General features: G+C 46.9%; 1 protein-coding gene across 2 annotated transcripts in view; it reads right to left on the reverse strand.

Moving 5' to 3' along the window:
* The window catches only part of lrp8 (low density lipoprotein receptor-related protein 8, apolipoprotein e receptor), an 86,323-nt gene extending 71,614 nt beyond the window's left edge, over positions 1-14,709 (reverse strand). For both annotated transcript variants that reach the window (XM_072699825.1, XM_072699826.1), the window contains exons 1-2: positions 14,512-14,709; positions 13,864-13,983 (exon numbers count right to left, since the gene is read on the reverse strand). In XM_072699825.1, the coding sequence (XP_072555926.1) occupies positions 13,864-13,983; positions 14,512-14,578 (187 nt within the window). In that variant the 5' untranslated portion in view covers positions 14,579-14,709. The remainder of the gene's footprint in view (positions 1-13,863; positions 13,984-14,511) is intronic.
* Positions 14,710-19,225: the final 4,516 nt, after the last annotated feature.

Genomic DNA, 19,225 nt, shown 5'->3' on the forward strand with positions numbered 1-19,225 from the left:
AGAGGGACCCCTGTTGTTGTAGCTCCTAGAAGGATAGGTCACACCATCCCAGAAGGATCAGAGGGACGGTTAGGGATCCTGGCCCCACCCAGCCCCCGTCACTCAGAGAACGCAGCGGAGACGCAGCGGAGACGCATCAAGCCGAAACTGCAGCCCCCAGAGCACTGAGGCCCCTGCAGGTTTTACTTCATGGCCACATTTTAATTTACACCTGAAGCGCCGGGCATAGCGAGGTGTCAGTGAAATCCATCCATCTGTCCATCCGTTTCCCAGATTGGCGCAGCCAAGGACGGGCGTGATGAGCCAAGCCTCTCCCAGGAAGCACGAGGCCCAGGACAAGGGAGACCCTGGATGGGAGGCCGGAGCGTCACAGGCAACGTTCACACACAGCAGACAGGTTAGAGATGCCAGTCTGTCTCAGCCGCTTGTGGTCAGTCTCAGAAGGAAACATAACAACACTAAATCCCACTCCCATCCATCCATCCATCCATTTTCTGTAACTGCTTGTCGTATTCAGGGTTGTGGGGGTCAGGAACCTATCCTGGAGGCTACGGGCACAAGGCAGAGAACAACCCAGCATGGGGCACCAACCCATCACAGGGCACACTCGCACACCAGTCACTCGCACACCAGTCACTCAAAGCACATCTACTTCAATTAGCCTCAGCATGTTTTGGAACTGTGGGGGGAAACTGGAGTGCCCAGAAGAGACCCCACGATGACACGGGGGGCACTTGCAAACCACTACGCCAACGTGCCACTCCTGAACCCCAGACCCCACCAATAAAAAAATAAAATAAAAAACAGATCACTTAGATCAGCATTTCTCAACACAGTCCTCACGGATCCCCAGACAGTCCACGTTTTTGCTCCTTCCCAGGTCCCAGCCAATCAAGAACACCGAATACCCGGTAAAGGCGAGTTGGAAGCTGAGAAGGAGCAAAAATGTGGCCTGTCCAGGGGTCGCCGATGAGGTGGAGACTTGGCTGAGAAATACTGACTTACATCACAGCTTCATACTGCAGACATTTAAAAGGTCATGACTATAATGGAAGTAGGTACAGTTAAGGCCAACTCTGCAGCACCACAGCAAGGTCTAAACACGCAAGGACCGTTTGTGGCTCAGCTCCTCAGCTTAGCTCCTGCGCCGCATGATACTAAGTCGTCATTACACTTGTGTTGCCTTTATAGGATGGAAATCAAGAATTAGACAAGGGAAGATCAGACTTCCAAAGGAGAAAAACCATACTGCTCAATCTTCTTCTCTAGAAGCCTACATTGACACCTATTATTTTAATGTTGTTTCAGAATAGAATAGAATAGAATAGAATAGAATAGAATAGAAATACTTCATGGATTCCCATGGGGAAATTGTCCTTTCCTTTATCCCATAATACTCTCTGATATCCAAACAAGGTCACGTTCCTATGGTTCCTATACTACTCACTAAAGACGCTAAAGGCAGATGTAAGCTGCCCCTTTCCACAGAAAGAACCCAGAATGCTCTATTTCAGCACATTTCACGCAGCTTGACAAGCTCCACGGACAATGGGTTTGTTGTTTTCCACGCCTTTGACCACAAGCAGCATTAATTACTGGAAGAGTGGCCTTCAATTTGCATGAAGCTGGGAAAGACCAGTGAGGATTTGTCATGTGTCAGTAAACCGCAGGTTCTGCATGGTTGCCATGGTCATAGCAGTAACCCACACTTCCTGGAGAGTCCAAGATTTACCGAAGAATCAGCTGTTTCAGTGTAAGTTAGAGTGACTAACCTGCTCACTACGCAGTATCTTGGACCATTCTGCAAATTGGCAAACTCCCGCTGATTCAATATTGTGTCATTAATAAAATGTCATCAAAACAGCTGTTTCCAGACAGGAAGCTCTCTTTCACATGCAAGCTGACACCACAGACATTTATCAGGAAAGAAGAGATCTGTGAAGACCCACAGAGCACAATAGGGCTGCTGTAGAGTCTACAATCCCTATAATTATAATCATATAATCAAAGTCTATCAACACAACAACAATTTTCCCTTCTCCGATGACTAGTTAGGTTGCTAATAAACGGGTGATCTGGGTCCACAGTAATCAGCAGAATCATTATACAGTGGTACCTCAGAACTCGAACTTAATCCGTTCAGAACTCCGGATCGAATCCTAAAAAGTTTGAGTTGTGATCGAATTTTCCCCATAAGAAATAATGGAAAAACAATTAATTGGTTCCCGGCCAATTATTCATTAGCCCTCTGTATTTCGTCCGCGTTTCAGTTTGTTTCCCCAGTCCGGTCATTGTATTGTCCGTCTGCGTTTTGCCTGCCTTACCTGTAATTAAACCCCATATTCCCCAATACCCTGACGTCTGCGCCTTTGTTTCTGTTCTGTCCCCGCTCGGCACAACAATATTATTATAATTAAACGTATTAATGGTTTATTATTAATATTAAAATAATGAATAAGAAATCTTTATTTTTAAATGTATTTTATTATATAATAATAATTACTGTTACTGTCTATCATTGTCTAAATGTATTTTTACTGTCTAAATATATGTATTCAGCTTGTGTAAACATGCACGATGCTATCACAGCGAATGCGAGGCTGAGACTGAAGCGTTACCCTTTGTTTCCGCTGAGAAACGTGCCGCGTGACTCATTTCCCCGCGCGTACAAGTTATCTTAGGTCGGCGTTCACGGTTTGACTTCTGAGATTCAGATCGAGCTCTAGGTAATTTATTTTCAAACTGGTTGGTTCGACTTTTAAGAAATTTGAGTTTTAATTTCACATCACATGGATTTTGTGGTCAGACCCTGCCGGTGCAAATTGATATTTAAATGTCTTCGTCACCAAGTGAAATTTATTTGCCGTTTTAAAAAACGTTTGCTCGTTTAAAATCTTCAGCAAGAGTGCCTCTAGTGGTGAGGTGAAGAAGAGCGGGAAGAACAGCATTCCTAATCCAAAACCAGCCATGGATTCAACTGGAGAAAGAAAAAAAAAAAACACTCATGTTTCTTCTGATCACCATAATCACTGCAAATGAGTTCTCACATCCAGCTGTCGAAACCTTTTCCAGACGAGCCAATCTGGAGCGCTGCCAGGGGCAGCCATGCCACCGAGGGCTTCTGGGTAATCTTTAGCAAGGGCCTTCAGCAAACCCGCTGTAAAACAAACGAGGACCGACAACAGTCCTCCTTACAGAACAAGCATTCATCTCTGAGGCACCCAGCCAAACCATTTCAAACACCGTCAGATTCCCATCAAAGGCTTTTATAACCTGCTGTATGATTTTAGCGCAGATGCAAAAAATGTTCCTGAGCAAATCACACTTAAATACCTTACATGCTCAGTCCAAACTATTGAGTAACATTAGATAAAGATTAAGGATCGTCTCAGTAGATAAAGGATTCAAGGTTCACACGGTGCGCCACAGACTGAACTGGTACTCCTTCTGGGAGTGATTCATTAAGTGTTCTATAAGCCCCGATTAGTAAAATTAGTAAAGCTTTAGTGGTTTATAACCCCCACAGAAAGGAACCTCTGTAATTAGGTCACTGGTAAATTCTCTCCAAAGATCACGGAGTTCCGCCCTTTTTTCCCCAGCACACAAATTCTTTTCCACCCTCATTAACTAAAAGCCCAAACCCAGATAACCCTCAACATCTCTGACATGCTTCTGGATACATGCTCAGACAATAGGAAAAGCACATCTCAGCTGGCTTAGGTGTAGAGTAATGTTTAATGTTTATTCAACTAGGAGTGTCTTCTTTTGATAAAAGCATCCGTTTCAGACAGACCGGACACACGTCTGCTTATGTGTTTGTAACATAACAGTGGCACAGGATAGAGGAAGCAAAGAGCCAGTGGGAAGCTAGAGCGGCATTGCCGTGTTTCTCAATATGCGTACTACACCATACTTGTGCTCTCATGTACCCATTTTAAATCATCTCCCACTGCCAATGACCAGCTCCAATACCAAGAACAGAAGTACAGAGGACAGTGAAAATCCCCGGATGTCGTCCAGGTTCCAGTCTGAAAGTCATCCCTACACGAACAGGGCTTCCCCGCTGTGCCGAGCTGTTTAGTGACCGAGTGTTCGTTGGATGAAAGTGGGCCTGCAATGGACCAGGCTGTTTACGCTGCCAGGTGCATGACGCCGCCTCAGACAGCTTCCGAAGCAGCAGGGGGGCGTAACAGAACGAGCGGCTACTAAAAGAGGGTCGAGGTGTTCGAGCAGTTCCGTACTTTTATTTCTCTAGCAGATGCTTTTATCTAATTGGACGTACAACTGGGAAAGTAGGGTGAGCCAGTCCCTGGACCCTTTGGGGATTAAGGGCCCAACGGAGAAACCAGTCAGTTGGCCTTAGGACTTGAACCAACAACCCTCTGATCAGAGTCCCAAACACAGAGCCACAACAGCCATACCACCTGCAGTTCAGACCAGGGAACCCATTGGAAACTAAGAAGGTGTAGGCCTGACCAGTATTTGTCTGGGAGATCACTGGGAAAGCTGGGCTATTGCTGGAAGAGGTGCTGATGTGGCCAGCAGGGGGAGCCCATCCTGTGGTCTGTGAGGAGCCCAATGTCCCACTGCAGAGACGGGGACTCTGCTGTAAAAATGGTACCATCCATCTTAAAAGATCCCTGGGCATCCTTCGAAAGAGTAGGGGTGGTACCCCAATGTCCAGGCTAAAATTGCCCACTGTAGCCCTATCAAATCTGGCCTCTGAATCATCCCCAGTATGTAATTGGTTAATTCTCCCCTGCCCCTTAACGACCTTGTGGGTAGTGTACCGGTGCAGAATGGCTGCTGTCGCATCGTCCAGGTGGGGGCTACACAGCGGTGGTGGTTGAAGTGGCTCCCCATTGGTTCTGTAAAGCGCTTTGGGTGTCTTGAAAAGCGCTACATAAATGTAACATTCATTCATTCAGCTCTAGCCAAAGAAAGTAGCTTGACAGAGATCGCAAACACGGTAAACAGATAAAGTGATTAGCGAAGCCTCACGGTGGCCATCAGGCTGTCCCACGCAAATTCCCCCAGCTCGGCTTGCCTCTCATGTCAGCACCAGCGAGACGGATGAGCCCGTGAGGCATCTGTATTCACCCAGTCGTCCTCTGCGAATCACTGCTTCACAAGCACCTGCTCGCTAAACACGCCATTAACAATTCATGCCCTCCTATTGACTTCGTAAGGCGGCATCGCGCAGCACGGTAAACACATTAAAAAATGTACAAACAACTTAACTCCTGCAGCAATGCGGGGGGCATCAAGCAGCCCGAGCGGTCAGTCAGGTGAATATGCACACTCATCCATCCAACTCCTTGTTTCGCTGCATATATAGTGAAACATTTAACGTACTTACCTGACAATTTTTATCTAAAGTGACACACAATTGGGAAAGCAGAGTCAGCCACTCCCAGGAGCAATTACCAGCTAAGGGCCTAGCCAACAGCGAAATCACTCTCCCAACCCTCGGATTCAAACCAACGACCTTCTGATCACAAGCACAGCATCCTAACCTACCGACTCACACAAACACAAGCGTCTTTCTTACATACATCCAGACTAGAGCAATATTAGCCTGTCATGACCTTCCAAAAAGCAAGCTCTGTTGTTCCATTTGCCATTTACAGCCAAACCGCCAACCCACTCCCTCGTTTGCCCCAAAAGGACAAAGGTGCATAATAAAGGCAAGATCTTATTTTCAAATTCCCCTTGTCACATGATTATTTCCTCAAGTTCCCGCGCAATGTAAAACATAAATAACTCCTGCAGCACAGTTTTTATTGCAGGACGGCCAGTAAACAACGAAAGACAAAAGATATTCCTTTGCGTATTTTGCATATTAGTTACTCATCGAAAAATCCCAGGATGAAGATGTGCATTTTAATTTAAAAAAATTACATCGATGCATAAAAACTGCCCGGGCAACAGCTCATGATATGGATGATACATCTACAGACTCTTAAATAAAGAATTAGGTGCGTTTACTTGAGTCAGTACTTTGAACTCAGCACTCTCTTTCATCCAAATCCTCCTAGAGATGAATCCCATGAACTACAGTCATGAGCAATTCAAAAAAAATAATAAAATAAAACACAAAAAATAAAATATTCTCCAAGCAATTCACATTGACTATTGCCTGCCCAGATACAAGAACATTCCTTGCCCAACTACAGAACATGCAGAGGCTGTTTGATTAAGGAGCGACGATGCCTAAAAACAAGATCAATTCGGCCCGCTGTTTTTAACATTTTGCATCAAATATTATGTAACTGGACGCAGAAAATAATGGGAACAGTGGCTACAGCCCAACAGCAGTGTAGTTCTGAGGCTTGACAGGATAGTGGTGTGGAACAGAAGAATGCTTCAAACAGAGATGCTTCCAGTGGTGAGGACAAGAGCATAACTTTGGGTTGGGGGGGGGCAAGGTCTCCACCCATTTAAGGGCATCCAGTTGTACTGGCTGGTTTTGATTATTGGGGGGATTACAATTAGGTTTTCAAAATTCTGGGAATTTTCTCGTTAATTCCCACATATTCCCGTTAATTCCCCTGGAAGGTTTATAACTTGGAATATTTCCAAAAGCAAGTTCTCCTGCAATGGCTAGTTTTTGGAGATCTTCTACCCCTTTGTAACCCTAGTTACAATCCCCCACCCCCAATAATTCACTCCCATGAGAGAGGCAGACAATCACACTAAAGCCTAATAGTTTTTCTAATACTCTAAATTACTCTTCTTTGCGGAATAAAAAAACACAAACAGATGATATAACACCTGCACATGAAGTAACATTACCAAGAAAGACAAGTAATAAACCAAAGAAGGGACTGAGAGGTCAGAACTGGGTCTGGAACCAAGCTTTCTTCTTGTAATCTCAAATGTCCATCTCACACTGGGAACAGCAATAAACCACATCCCACACCGATGGGTGACATTTTGTTTATTGAAGATGGCGGTTGGGATATTGGACTCTCATACCACAGTTTACTGTCGACTTTACTATGAGTCCAACGTGTCAGTCTGACCCCAGACCAACATTCAAAGCAGAAGTTCCTGTGAAACAGGTTTAGGGCACGTGGCACAATGCACGTCTTACACCGGTTTAAAAGCTGGTGTCACCATAGTGATGACGTGTAGGCCGATTTTACCAGGAAACTACATGCTACTCTACACAACCACGTCTTATCACCATTTATTGACTTGGAGTTGCCACGGCAACAGGCACGTTTCTGTTTGCCTTCATGACTAACTCGGTTGGCTGAGGATTAATGCAAGCTGGGAACCTGTGCATGGTGCCTATGGGGTCCAGACTGTGTCTATGATTGGATGGACGGTGGGTCGAATCCCAGAGCTGGGAGACTGATGCCACATTTAGGGCAGTGAGCAAAACTTTTAATCTCCTGTGCTCTAATCCCAAAGCTTCATCTCAACTGTAAACACCGATCTCTGTCTGATTGAGAGCTGTCGAGATATGTCGGGCAAAACGTAATTCTCACATGTATCACTATTCTATTCTAAACAATTAGTATGTGCCCCCACCCAAAATCAAACCAAGCGTAGAAAAGGAGATAGAATTTTGAGAGAGCAAAGAATCAACCAGGCCTGGGCTACTACCAGAAACACCACAAGTGTCACTGTCAAACAAGACAGACATGCCAAGGGCCACAACGCAGGCTGGTCCGTGTTAGATGACCAGCTGCGGGCAAAGCGCAGTGGGAAAACCCAACCAGGGAGTTCAGCGGCTATGGCAGGGGTCTCCGACTCCGGTCCTGCAGAGCTACTATCCAGTAGGTTCTGTCCCACTGGGCTTCTGATGAGCCACACCTGTTCCTGGTATTTACCAGGAACAGGTGTGGCTCATCAGAAGCCGGGTATGATAGAAAACCTACTGGACGGTAGCTCTCCAGGACCGGAGGTGGAGATCCCTGGGCTATGGGGACGGCAGCCGCCATCTACTGTACCCTAGAACAGCGTTTCCCAGTCTGGTCCTTGGGGACCCACAGACAGCGCATGTCTTTTGCATTTTGCATTTGTTTTTCTGGACAGTCTGGCAAGGCAGATTGGAGGGATCAAAAACGCGGACTGGCTGTGGGTCCCCGAGGACCGGACTGGGAAACGCTGCCCTACCTACGAACTGCTCTGAAAGCTATTAGCAGAAGTGGATGTTTCGCTCAGAGCCGGGTTGGGGCAGGAGACAATGAAAGATTTTGGAATCAGTGACCCGGTGAGCTATGTGTATATATCAAATACGCTAATAATCGGGGGGGGGGGCAGCAAAGCCGTGTAAATAATGGCCCCTTCTGTGTATGTGGCATGGAGCCGGAATAACAGCCCCTGACGCCTTGTAATCTGAAATCTGGCTCTGCTGAGGCTTGACAGTGGCAGTTCCAGCCCAGTGCCGATATTGTGCTGCTGGGAGAGGGAAAAGAAGGGGTAGTGGTAGGTGGGGGGGGGGGTCTGAAAGAACCAAGCCTGGGTGTTATTTCCCCCCCAAAATCCACTTCATCCCGCACCGGGCCGGAGGATGCAGACAATTGAAGGCACGCGACCAATCAAAGCGTACTTCGCGACGACGAGCAGCCCGGGTTTGTCCGCGGGGTCGTCGAGGGCGGCTGCGGAGATGGCTCCTCTAACCAGCCACCTCATCCGTTGCATAATGGCTTTTCCCATGAGCTGATAGCGTGGGAGGCTTGAAAACTGTGACCGAAAAAATGTATATATCGCAGAAAGAGAACAAAGGAATCATAAAGGCCTTAAATCAGCCGAGTGCAGTGGTGGGGGTGGGGGGGGGTGGTCTTCAATCGATGGTCTTCTCCTATGAGAGAGGAGAAGATTTTGTACCTTATTTTTCTACAGGATATAGCATTATGCTCTTCACACCCCAGTCAGCGTGGAGAGGATCCTGACAGGGATGTACGATCAGGCCATGAAACGGCTTACAGGAAGTACTCTTTCAGGACGACGCCCACACAAAGCGAAACACAAAGGAGCCGCGGGGACTCAGAAGCACCAACGCATATATATGTACGCACCCAAATCCACACTGTTCGCACACTATTCCCTGAGGGGCGCTCCGTTCGGGGAGACGGCAGGTCGGAGCGGGGGGGCTTTTACCGGGGCCGGTACAGGGAGGGCACCGGCGACTGCGAGGGCGAGGGTGTTTACAAACGTGAGAGACGCTCGCTGGTGCAGAAACAAAGGCACGCGAATGAAAGGGGTCCCAGCATTCAGGGAAAATACAGGCTAATGGTTTGGGGGAAATGGACAAAATGAAGAGAACACGGGGGGGGGTTGCTAGCAGGAGAGAAAAAAAAAAAACACTTGTACAACACTAAATAAAAATAGGGGGGCCAGGGGGTCAGATCCTCATCTCTTTCCCTGCTGAGCCTCTCAGTACAAACCGTCCCCACTCGTCAAGGACCTGCAAATGACGTAGGAATGCAGAAAGTCCCCTGAGAGAGAGCCCAGGAAGAGGATGCTGACAGGAGTCCTGTATGGTAAGGGCCAGGCGGCTGGAAGAGCCTCAGCGGCACGGGTGGGGGGCTGCGTTAGTGACAGCCGTTGGAAATGGACCAATCGGCATCCTGAGCCCCTAAAGACCTCTGGGGGAAATGGGGCTAAGAAAAAACACGACTTCAGCCACTTGTGGCAACCAGGCAGACAGGAACTTTGCACGCAGTAATCACTAAAAAACCAACCGCTAGTATTATGCATTGTAATTAACATTCAGTTTTACACAATATCTCAACAGCAATAATGTGACATTTAAAATTCACTTTAAACCTCCCTGCGTCGGCTTGGGAAACACGTCACCGTGATTGTTTTAGGTCGACTGCAAATTAAAAGTTCTTTTCCACCAAAAAAAAAAAAACTGTTTGTAGGAGGCTGAAGGGAATACGAAAGAGCAGGAAAAAAGGTAACAGACATCAAAGGCAGTGATATCTGGGGAAGAACAAATGGCGTTCGACTTCAAACGTTAATAATCTCACCGGGGTATTAAACGATTGCAGGTTAATTCGTACATTCTTCTAACAGAGCGACTGGCTAATAAAAATAAGAAAGGGATTACTGGAATGCAAATAAACGATTCGTTTTAGACGTTACATTTTCAGTGGAAGGATTATGTTTTAGCGTCCTGCCAGACAGTGTAGCTGAAACAGACAGAACACATACCTGGCAACCCAAGGCTGCAAGATATGCTCTTTATGGAGAAGCTCAAACACATGCATACCTGGCAACTCATAGCTGCTGGCTATGCTCTTTACGGATGGGCTGAAACAGCCTCACACAAAGACACTCGGGAAGCGCTGAGCCTACCCCGTCGCCCATAGCGACCAACGACGAGCATCCCCACTCACCACAACCAGTGGGCTCATCAACAAAAAAACAAGGAATATGTCTTACTAATGGCTATCCCCCCTATCCACCCACACACCTGCCCGTCTGACCCAAATCTTCACAGACAAGACACCCCTTGCTGCCAGCGCGCTAAATGACACGGAACGCACATACTCCCTATAAACATAGCTCGATAAATCATTCTGATGATGGGGAGAAAAGCAAAAAAACATAAAAAATCATAATCACAATAAGTAAAACTGGAGTCTGCCAGGAGGCAGAGAGCTTTAGGAGGTTGTGTTAGACTCAGGCAGTGAAGAGGACTGCCATTCGGGGTCCTCTGGAGAGCAGTCAGCTTGATGAATGAACTTGCAGCCCACGACAGCGCCCATGCCTTACCGAGGAGCAAGTACCACCTGCAATTCGGGTATTAGACTCTCAGAGAGTGGGAAGCCATAACGACCTGCTGGATGGTCAGCAGAGAGCCAAAGCGGGAAATCGATGGCTAACTCTCCACAGCAGGAGACGGTCGACCAATCAGACGACACAGGCGGCTGCCACCTTCTGAGGAGGTGCCAGGCAATTTCACTTGGTCTCCAACAGGGGGCGCCGGCGGTGAAGCTTGCCTAGGGTGCCACATGGGCTTTGACCGGCACTGTCCACAGTTACGAAAACAACAAACTCTCCCGCATAAGTGTTAAAGCTCGTCTGCTAACCTGATTAGCATGCAGATGAACAGCTCACCTCAGACCTGCAAGGTATTCAACTGCGCCCCTCAGGACAAAGACAAAGCCTTTCGAGCTGCCAAAGCCGGCCCCGGTGCCCGACCCCAATGTGCGAGCCATTTAAAAAAGAAAAATATAATGACCTTTGATTTCACTCAGCTGCAATTCAGAAAAAGGCCTCCCAGACCTGCATAGACGTGTCACACGCTGCGGTCGCCCTCTGGCCCGGCTAGCATGTGCGTGACAGCTTGCTAATGTGCCCCCAGCAACAGGGGGAGCAAGGTGACAGGCACGGGTCCCCCCCCCCGTCTCGGGTGGTGAGGAGGGGAGATGTGGCAGGACTCCGCTGTGTCACACGGAGCTTCTGGGGACAGGTCAACCTGCAAGGTTGTTCTTTCTGATTCTTTAAGTGTGGCCCCACTTTGGGACCCTTAGTGTAGTGACTGCTTGTGGCCAAGAAGGGCCCCCAACCTCAGGGGCCCCACACAAATGCGGGGTTTAAGTGGCAAACAACACCGCAGCCCCCCCCCCATAACTTGCCAGCAGCTAAACTACACACAAGCACCCCCAACCCTTTGAACCTGCCATGGCTGGCAGTTACATAAACAAGCCGGGCACAGCATCCGTGCATTAGCATCCGTGCATTAGCATCCGTGCATTAGCATCCGTGCAGAGGCTGCCTCTATACTGCTAGTGGGAACAGTGGGTACAGTCTATCGCTCCAAATAAAGATGCCTGTGATGACTGTGAACAAACAGCAGAATCATTCTGCTGGAGCGTGGCGACCCGTCGGCGAGCAGATGCATGCAGCCCAGCTGGGATGGGCCTCTGGAGGTGAACACGGCCTCCCAGATGCCGCACTGACCTTTTGTAAAACCGCTGGGCCGAGAAGCCCTCGTGCATGCCTCAGAGATACACTAGGGGGCGCTAGCAGAAAAAAACAATTCAGAAAAAAACTCGAAAACTGGAAAAGAAGGTGGGAGAAGACTAATCTTTTTGGCCATCTTTGGGTGGTCCTGTGGTTGTATGAGGAAGGCTACAACAAAGACAAAAATAAAAGTGAAACCAACAGGTGCAAAGGATGTGTGACCACCGGAGAGGAAGCAAGGAGCAGGATTTCAGACCGAGCTGTTTTTCTTCAATCATGGCAGAACACGACGTCTTCCGAGCTCCTCCTCAATGTCAGAGCTTCTGGCCCTTTAATTCAGCTGTGCTTACCCTGTTCCGTCCAGCCCCTGAAAAAAGGCCCACTTCATCTAAAATAAAGCCCTGAGATCTTCTAAAAAAGGCGGGGGGGGGGGGGGGATGTTAGCCCCCCCACCGGTCTCTACGGACAACGAGACAGGAATCCCCGGTGCTCTACTGAATGGGGGGGGGGGGGGTGTGACAAAGGACAATCTTCAAGGAATTATTCAAATTCATTTTGCGGATGAGGATTGGCCAGCCTCCACAGAGAGAGGCCCACCAGTGTGTGTGACAGGACTCCCAACCGACTTAAAAAAACAAGACAGCGAGAGGGAAAGCGCTCTCGTCAAACGGCGCTGCGAGTCGGCAGCGCTGACCCCCGCCAATACCGCTGTCCCGACAAGCACAGAAACACGAGGGGGAAAGTGTTCGGGAGCAAGAGTCACAAAAGCGCCGATGTCGCCGCTGGATTTCTTCTGCATCTCCCTCTTCACGGTTCGCTACCCCCCCGCACAGAGTGGAGGGGCATCAGACAGCCCATCACACTATCAAACGCTCTGTAACAGGTTTGCGTTCATATTTCGGTATTGAGACAATGGTTTATCGCTCTTTGGTAGTGACAGTGTGCCTGAACCTTGGGACCTGTGAGCCAGCAGGGGGCGTAGTGGTTAGGGAACGCGAGTAAGGGCTTGCCAATTGGAGTCCCAGGAGTGATTATGCTATGGTGCCTTTGACCAAACTAACATATAATGCCCCAGTAAAAATAAAATGCTGAATAATAGGATAAAACTGGTAGTTAAATTGGGGAAAGCCCAGATTGAGATTGGGCAAAGTTCATTATTATAGCTTGGAGCTATTGTTTTTGTCTTGATAATAAATAAGTCGTCAAAATTTTGGTGGGCACAAATAGTACTACATAATGCAGCGAAGAGAGAGACTTTCTGTGCACACCGAGACAAGCGGCATGTTGAGGTTAAAAAGATCTCACATTTGGCGTTTTTACCTTTCCTGAAACTGCCCCGGTACGCCGAACCCTAAAAGCAGCAGGCTACACAACTGAACCGGAAGAATCATTTACATGATTTACAACATACATTGACATTTTCTCTGAGCTCTATTAGCCAATGAACTAAGATTTGCAACACCACGGCGCTTTCAGTGCCCTTTCGCTTAGCGCCATAAGCCCTGCAGAACCACATGTAGGCTACCGACAGCCTCACCGCTTATGTTCCCGAAGACTCAGAATCACCCTCCTGAATAACATCACTCATAGTTATGATTATAGATTTCAACAACATAAAGAAAAAGTTTTGATGGAGCTGTAAAAAAGCCAGTTACAGTTTCCATTCATGCAACGTGTGGCTCGGTAACAAGATAAAGAGCCGGTAGTTAAACAATTCACAGAGCGCGGAAGTACCTATGTCCGCCTATAAAGAAGAAATTACAGAAATTAAAGCATAAACTATAAGCACGTCTGCTGGGACATAAACCCGGCGTGATATCCGCCCACTTTACACATAGCGATTTTTATCCGGCAGAGATAACGTGCATATAGCGCCTTTCACAGACCCGTGTAAAGCACGTGTGACATACAGCCTTATGCGTGTGTACTCACGGCAGCTTTCCTCGTCGCTGTTGTCCGCGCAGTCATCATCATCATCACACCTCCAGATGATAGGTATACACCTCCCGTTTCTGCACTTAAACTGACCTTCCTCGCAATCCGTTTTAGTCCCTACGACGAAAAGGGGCACGATCAATGCAAGTAATTGACTAACAAAAAGAAGTTTATATACAATAACAGGAACATAATATGGATAAGTAAACTATATGCTGGAGATATTACGGAAGTATTTAGGAGAGAGATCACGGTGCTCCGTATTCCTGAAGAGCTTCCCATTGAACACCCGTAAATGAGAGACCACGATCAAAAAGATGTGTAAATAACTATTATCTGACACATCTTATTACAAATATAGATAATATATTTCACATTACAAGGCAGTATTCGTGCATCCGCTGAAATATGTTTAGATACACAAACAGAAACGAAACATCCAAGACACTGCCCTTTGCCTCAGCACTTAAGAACTAAAACAGAATATTAAAAGGCTATATCGTACTGACTAGCTATTTTACTGTCACATTAAATGGAGTTCTATCGTGGATAAGTGTAAACAGCAGGACGACAGCGAGTGTGGGTCCCGGCTCCGCAGCCACTTCATTCATACGTCCAAACGATCGTTAAAATTAAAGAACCAACCTTTCGCCGAGTGCAGCTCCATCAGAAATAAATGAAACAGCATGATCTTCCCTATATCCGTCCACATCTCCTACGGCAGGTGGATCGCGTTCAGGCTGGGGGGAGAAAAACAGACGGGGCGACCAAACAAACAAAGCCGGGCTGCGCTCGCTCCCCTTCGGCTGCACTGGCTGCCGCGGTGCCTCTGCGCTGCGCTCCGTGGATCCCACTCGCAGTTTGAACGGGTGACGGCGCTGATGGGCGGGTTTAGCGCACACGACAGCGCCGCCACAGGAAACCATGTGTCAGTTTGCGCAGTTCGTGCAGCCCGGGGGGTCTCGGAGTCTGTTTGGCTTCGAATAAGTTTCTCGGTTCGGGTGCTATACAGGTGTCAGACACATGTTCTCCCGGGTCGACATGTTTCATCCACACAAAAAGTTTATGTTTTGCTTCATTTTTACATACCCTAAGTTATGAGTAAACCCGAAAATGGTGCAACGGTGAAATTCATACCCAGCACCCACGCGTTTGTCGAGACACGGGTGTGAAAATAAAATAACTAGAAAGTAATAAAAAATAATTACACGTAACGCAGGAATGAAGCTAAACGGACTTTAAGGGCATAAACATATTTAAATAGTAGGTAATGTGGGGTTTATTTTAACACGTGTACCTTCACTTTTTAATGCTAAACCGTGCATTCTTTGGGTGAGACGCCAAGGTTTTCTCATTTATGCGTCGCTTTGGGCAAAAGCGTCTGTTAAATAAGTAAATGTAATGAGAAACGTGTTCAACAGCGGTTCTTTTCAATGAATCGATTTTTTTTTTCAGTTAATTCAACTGAAACGTTCATTATAAGTTTAACTTTATGTTAGGCCTAATTAGATTTCAGCTATACTGATAATTTCAGACGTCTGTACACTATAACACCAGTGGGGGGCGAAGGAGAGGGTCCTAAACCATACGGTCAATGAGCTGAACAATGGATCACTTGCTGAACGAAGTGAACGAATGAGAACAGTGACCAAGATCATTCTGTTCACTTAATAGACACGTTGAAAACGACCGATCAGTTCATGAACAGAAGTCCGATCTTATCCGCGCTACATATAATCAGGAGTTAAAGCAAAAGGCAGCGCTCCATTATAATTTCAAATGAAATCATTATAACATCTACACTCACCTAAAGGATTATTAGGAACACCATACTAATACGGTGTTTCACCCCCTTTCGCCTTCAGAACTGCCTTAATTCTATGTGGCATTGATTCAACAAGGTGCTGAAAGCATTCTTTAGAAATGTTGGCCCATATTGATAGGATAGCATCTTGCAGTTGATGGAGATTTGTGGGATGCACATCCAGGGCACGAAGCTCCCGTCCCACCACATCCCAAAGATGCTCTATTGGGTTGAGATCTGGTGACTGTGGGGGCCATTTTAGTACAGTGAACTCATTGTCATGTTCAAGAAACCAATTTGAAATGATTCGAGCTTTGTGACATGGTGCATTATCCTGCTGGAAGTAGCCATCAGAGGATGGGTACATGGTGGTCATAAAGGGATGGACATGGTCAGAAACAATGCTCAGGTAGGCCGTGGCATTTAAACGATGCCCAATTGGCACTAAGGGGCCTAAAGTGTGCCAAGAAAACATCCCCCACACCATTACACCACCACCACAAGCCTGCACAGTGGTAACAAGGCATGATGGATCCATGTTCTCATTCTGTTTACGCCAAATTCTGACTCTACCATTTGAATGTCTCAACAGAAATCGAGACTCATCAGACCAGGCAACATTTTTCCAGTCTTCAACTGTCCAGTTTTGGTGAGCCCGTGCAAATTGTAGCCTCTTTTTCCTATTTGTAGTGGAGATGAGTGGTACCCGGTGGGGTCTTCTGCTGTTGTAGCCCATCCGCCTCAAGGTTGTGCGTGTTGTGGCTTCACAAATGCTTTGCTGCATACCTCGGTTGTAACGAGTGGTTATTTCAGTCAGAGTTGCTCTTCTATCAGCTTGAATCAGTCGGCCCATTCTCATCTGACCTCTAGCATCAGCAAGGCATTTTCGCCCACAGGACTGCCGCATACTGGATGTTTTTCCCTTTGCACACCATTCTTTGTAAACCCTAGAAATGGTTGTGCGTGAAAATCCCAGTAATTGAGCAGATTGTGAAATACTCAGACCGGCCCGTCTGGCACCAACAACCATGCCACGCTCAAAATTGCTTAAATCACCTTTCTTTCCCATTCTGACATTCAGTTTGGAGTTCAGGAGATTGTCTTGACCAGGACCACACCCCTAAATGCATTGAAGCAACTGCCATGTGATTGGTTGATTAGATAATTGCATTAATGAGAAATTGAACAGGTGTTCCTAATAATCCTTTAGGTGAGTGTATATTTAAATAACAATAGAAGTATGAAATATCCATTAGCTATGCAACTCTTAGCCGTGGTACTTAGCGAGGTGCTAAAGTAAGGTGTACAGTATAAATGAAAATTATAATTCAGTACCTACCCAGGACTGGGTCCAGGCATAGGAAACTAGGCGGCTGCATGGGACCTGATCAGCACAAGATGGCTCGGTGGAACTCTGGAAAAAATAAATATTATATATTCATGTACGTAATTTATAAATAAGAATAATTACACAAAATTAAGAATAATTAAAAAAATAAAGCCATATACATCAAATTAAAATATTTATGTGCAGGCAGAAATATGGGCAGCTCCAACTATATGTAGAATAAGCTTCTGAATTATGTGAAATAATCATCAATTTCTTGGTAGGGGGGGCCTCCCAAGTAAATCTCTGCCTACGACCCCTGGAAACATAGATCTGGCCCTGTACCTGTCCTGGACTGGCCCCAAGCAATGTGTCTGGAGCTATGTAGTTGTGGGTCTGGCCAGTATTTGGATGGGAGACCAGCTAGGAACACTGGGCTGCTGCTGGGAGTGGTGTTGGTGTGGCCAGCAGGGAAGCCCATCCTGTGCTCTTTGTGTATCCCCAGTGCAGTGATGGGGACACTGTACTGTATAAATGGTGTTGTAATTCTGATGAGATGTAAAACCATGGTTCTGAATCATAAAATATGCTTGTGTGTCCTTTGAAAGAGTAGGGGTGCTGTCCTGGCTAAAATCACCCTCTGTGACCCTTTCAAATCTGTCCTCCTAGTCATCCCCTATATCTAAATGGTGAATGCTATCCTGCTACTTTGTGGTGAGTGTACTGGTGCAGAATCGCTGCTATTGTATCATCCAGGTTCGTGGAGGTGGTTGAAGTGGCTCCCCATTGGTTCTGTAAAGTACTTCTGGTGTTTTGAAAAGCGCTGTATAAATGTAATAATCTCATTCATTCACTCGCCATATCATGCCCCAGCGCTGGCTCACGTACCCCTCAGTCCACCGGGAAGATGCCCGATTTGCCAGATGGCCATTGCAGTCCCATCATGTCTTGTACTACTCAGGACAGCCTCCAGACTCAGTAACACTGTACTGGGTGAGTGGGATGGATGATTGGATTTAACTTGTCTTAATTCATCCCCCAATAAATAAAGGTTGTATATAAATTATTAAATTGTGTTCCTCCCAATATCAAACTCTCTCGTACACCATTGGGTGGAACCAGGGACGGATTATGGGTTGTGTGGGCCCCTGGGCAAAACGTTCGCGAGGGCCCCTCCCCCCCCCCACCACCACCACCAGCACCACCACCACAACCACCACAATTCAAGGGCCCTTGGCAGCCAAACGCCCTCCCTGCATGTTTCCATCAGAGGCCCTATAGGGTCAGGGGCCCTTGTAGGCAGAGGATCAAAGAATGTAGGCCCTCTAAAATAGACAAACGAAAATACATTGTTGATAAGCGTTGCAAATTGTTTTGGGCTAGGGGCCCCACGGGCCCCCTGCACCCCAAGGGCTCCTGGGCAGCGGCCCCGCTGGCCCGGTCCGTAATCCGTCCCTGGGTGGAACTTACAAATTTTTCCTACTAGCCAACTGGGCTAGTTCAGTAAATAATATAGTCCAACATGCAATTTTCTGTCATCCAGCGGGCTGGTGTTCAGATGTTTGTACTCGCCCTTTGTGTGAATTATTCGCCTCAGGCGAGGGGGCTGCTTCATTTCCAGCCTTGGATGGCTGGACGCTCTGTGCTTCCTGTATTAAACTTTAATTAGAAGTTCTGTTTGTTTTATTTGAAAATTTTTAGCCACCACAACCCTTCAAAGTGTCATAACTGAATTTTAAACAGAGCAGGGAAAGGGTCTGTGTTGTAATCCGTCGATCGGCCCCTGTCACTCAGCTGTCACAATCGGCTCGTCATTCAGGTCCCATTGCAGCAAGCGGGCTGCACTTTGTGCGGTCTGGCCCGTGTGTCAATGAGCGGGTCGATACCACACGACTGCGCCGGCCGTCACACATGCCGATCGCGGCAAATTACAGAGAGAAAAATAACCATAAAGATATACCGGAGGGACCTCTCTACACCTGAAACCCTTTCATACAGTGAATTCAACTCAGGGTTTCTTTAAAAAAATAAAACTTTCCGTATAATTCATTGACACTGGAATTAATTACTCTGTGAAGCGAAACATTTTAATTGTATATTACCAGCCGCGATTCACAGAATAGCTTTATTCTGAACTTGTTCTTCATATCTTTATTGTGGTCAATGCTGACATTCACAGGACATGCTTTGCTGAGCTAAACATATGTACATTTGGTTGGAGGGGTGGT

Source organism: Paramormyrops kingsleyae, chromosome 15 (genome assembly GCF_048594095.1).
Source record: "Paramormyrops kingsleyae isolate MSU_618 chromosome 15, PKINGS_0.4, whole genome shotgun sequence".
Taxonomy (NCBI): Eukaryota; Metazoa; Chordata; class Actinopteri; order Osteoglossiformes; family Mormyridae; genus Paramormyrops; species Paramormyrops kingsleyae.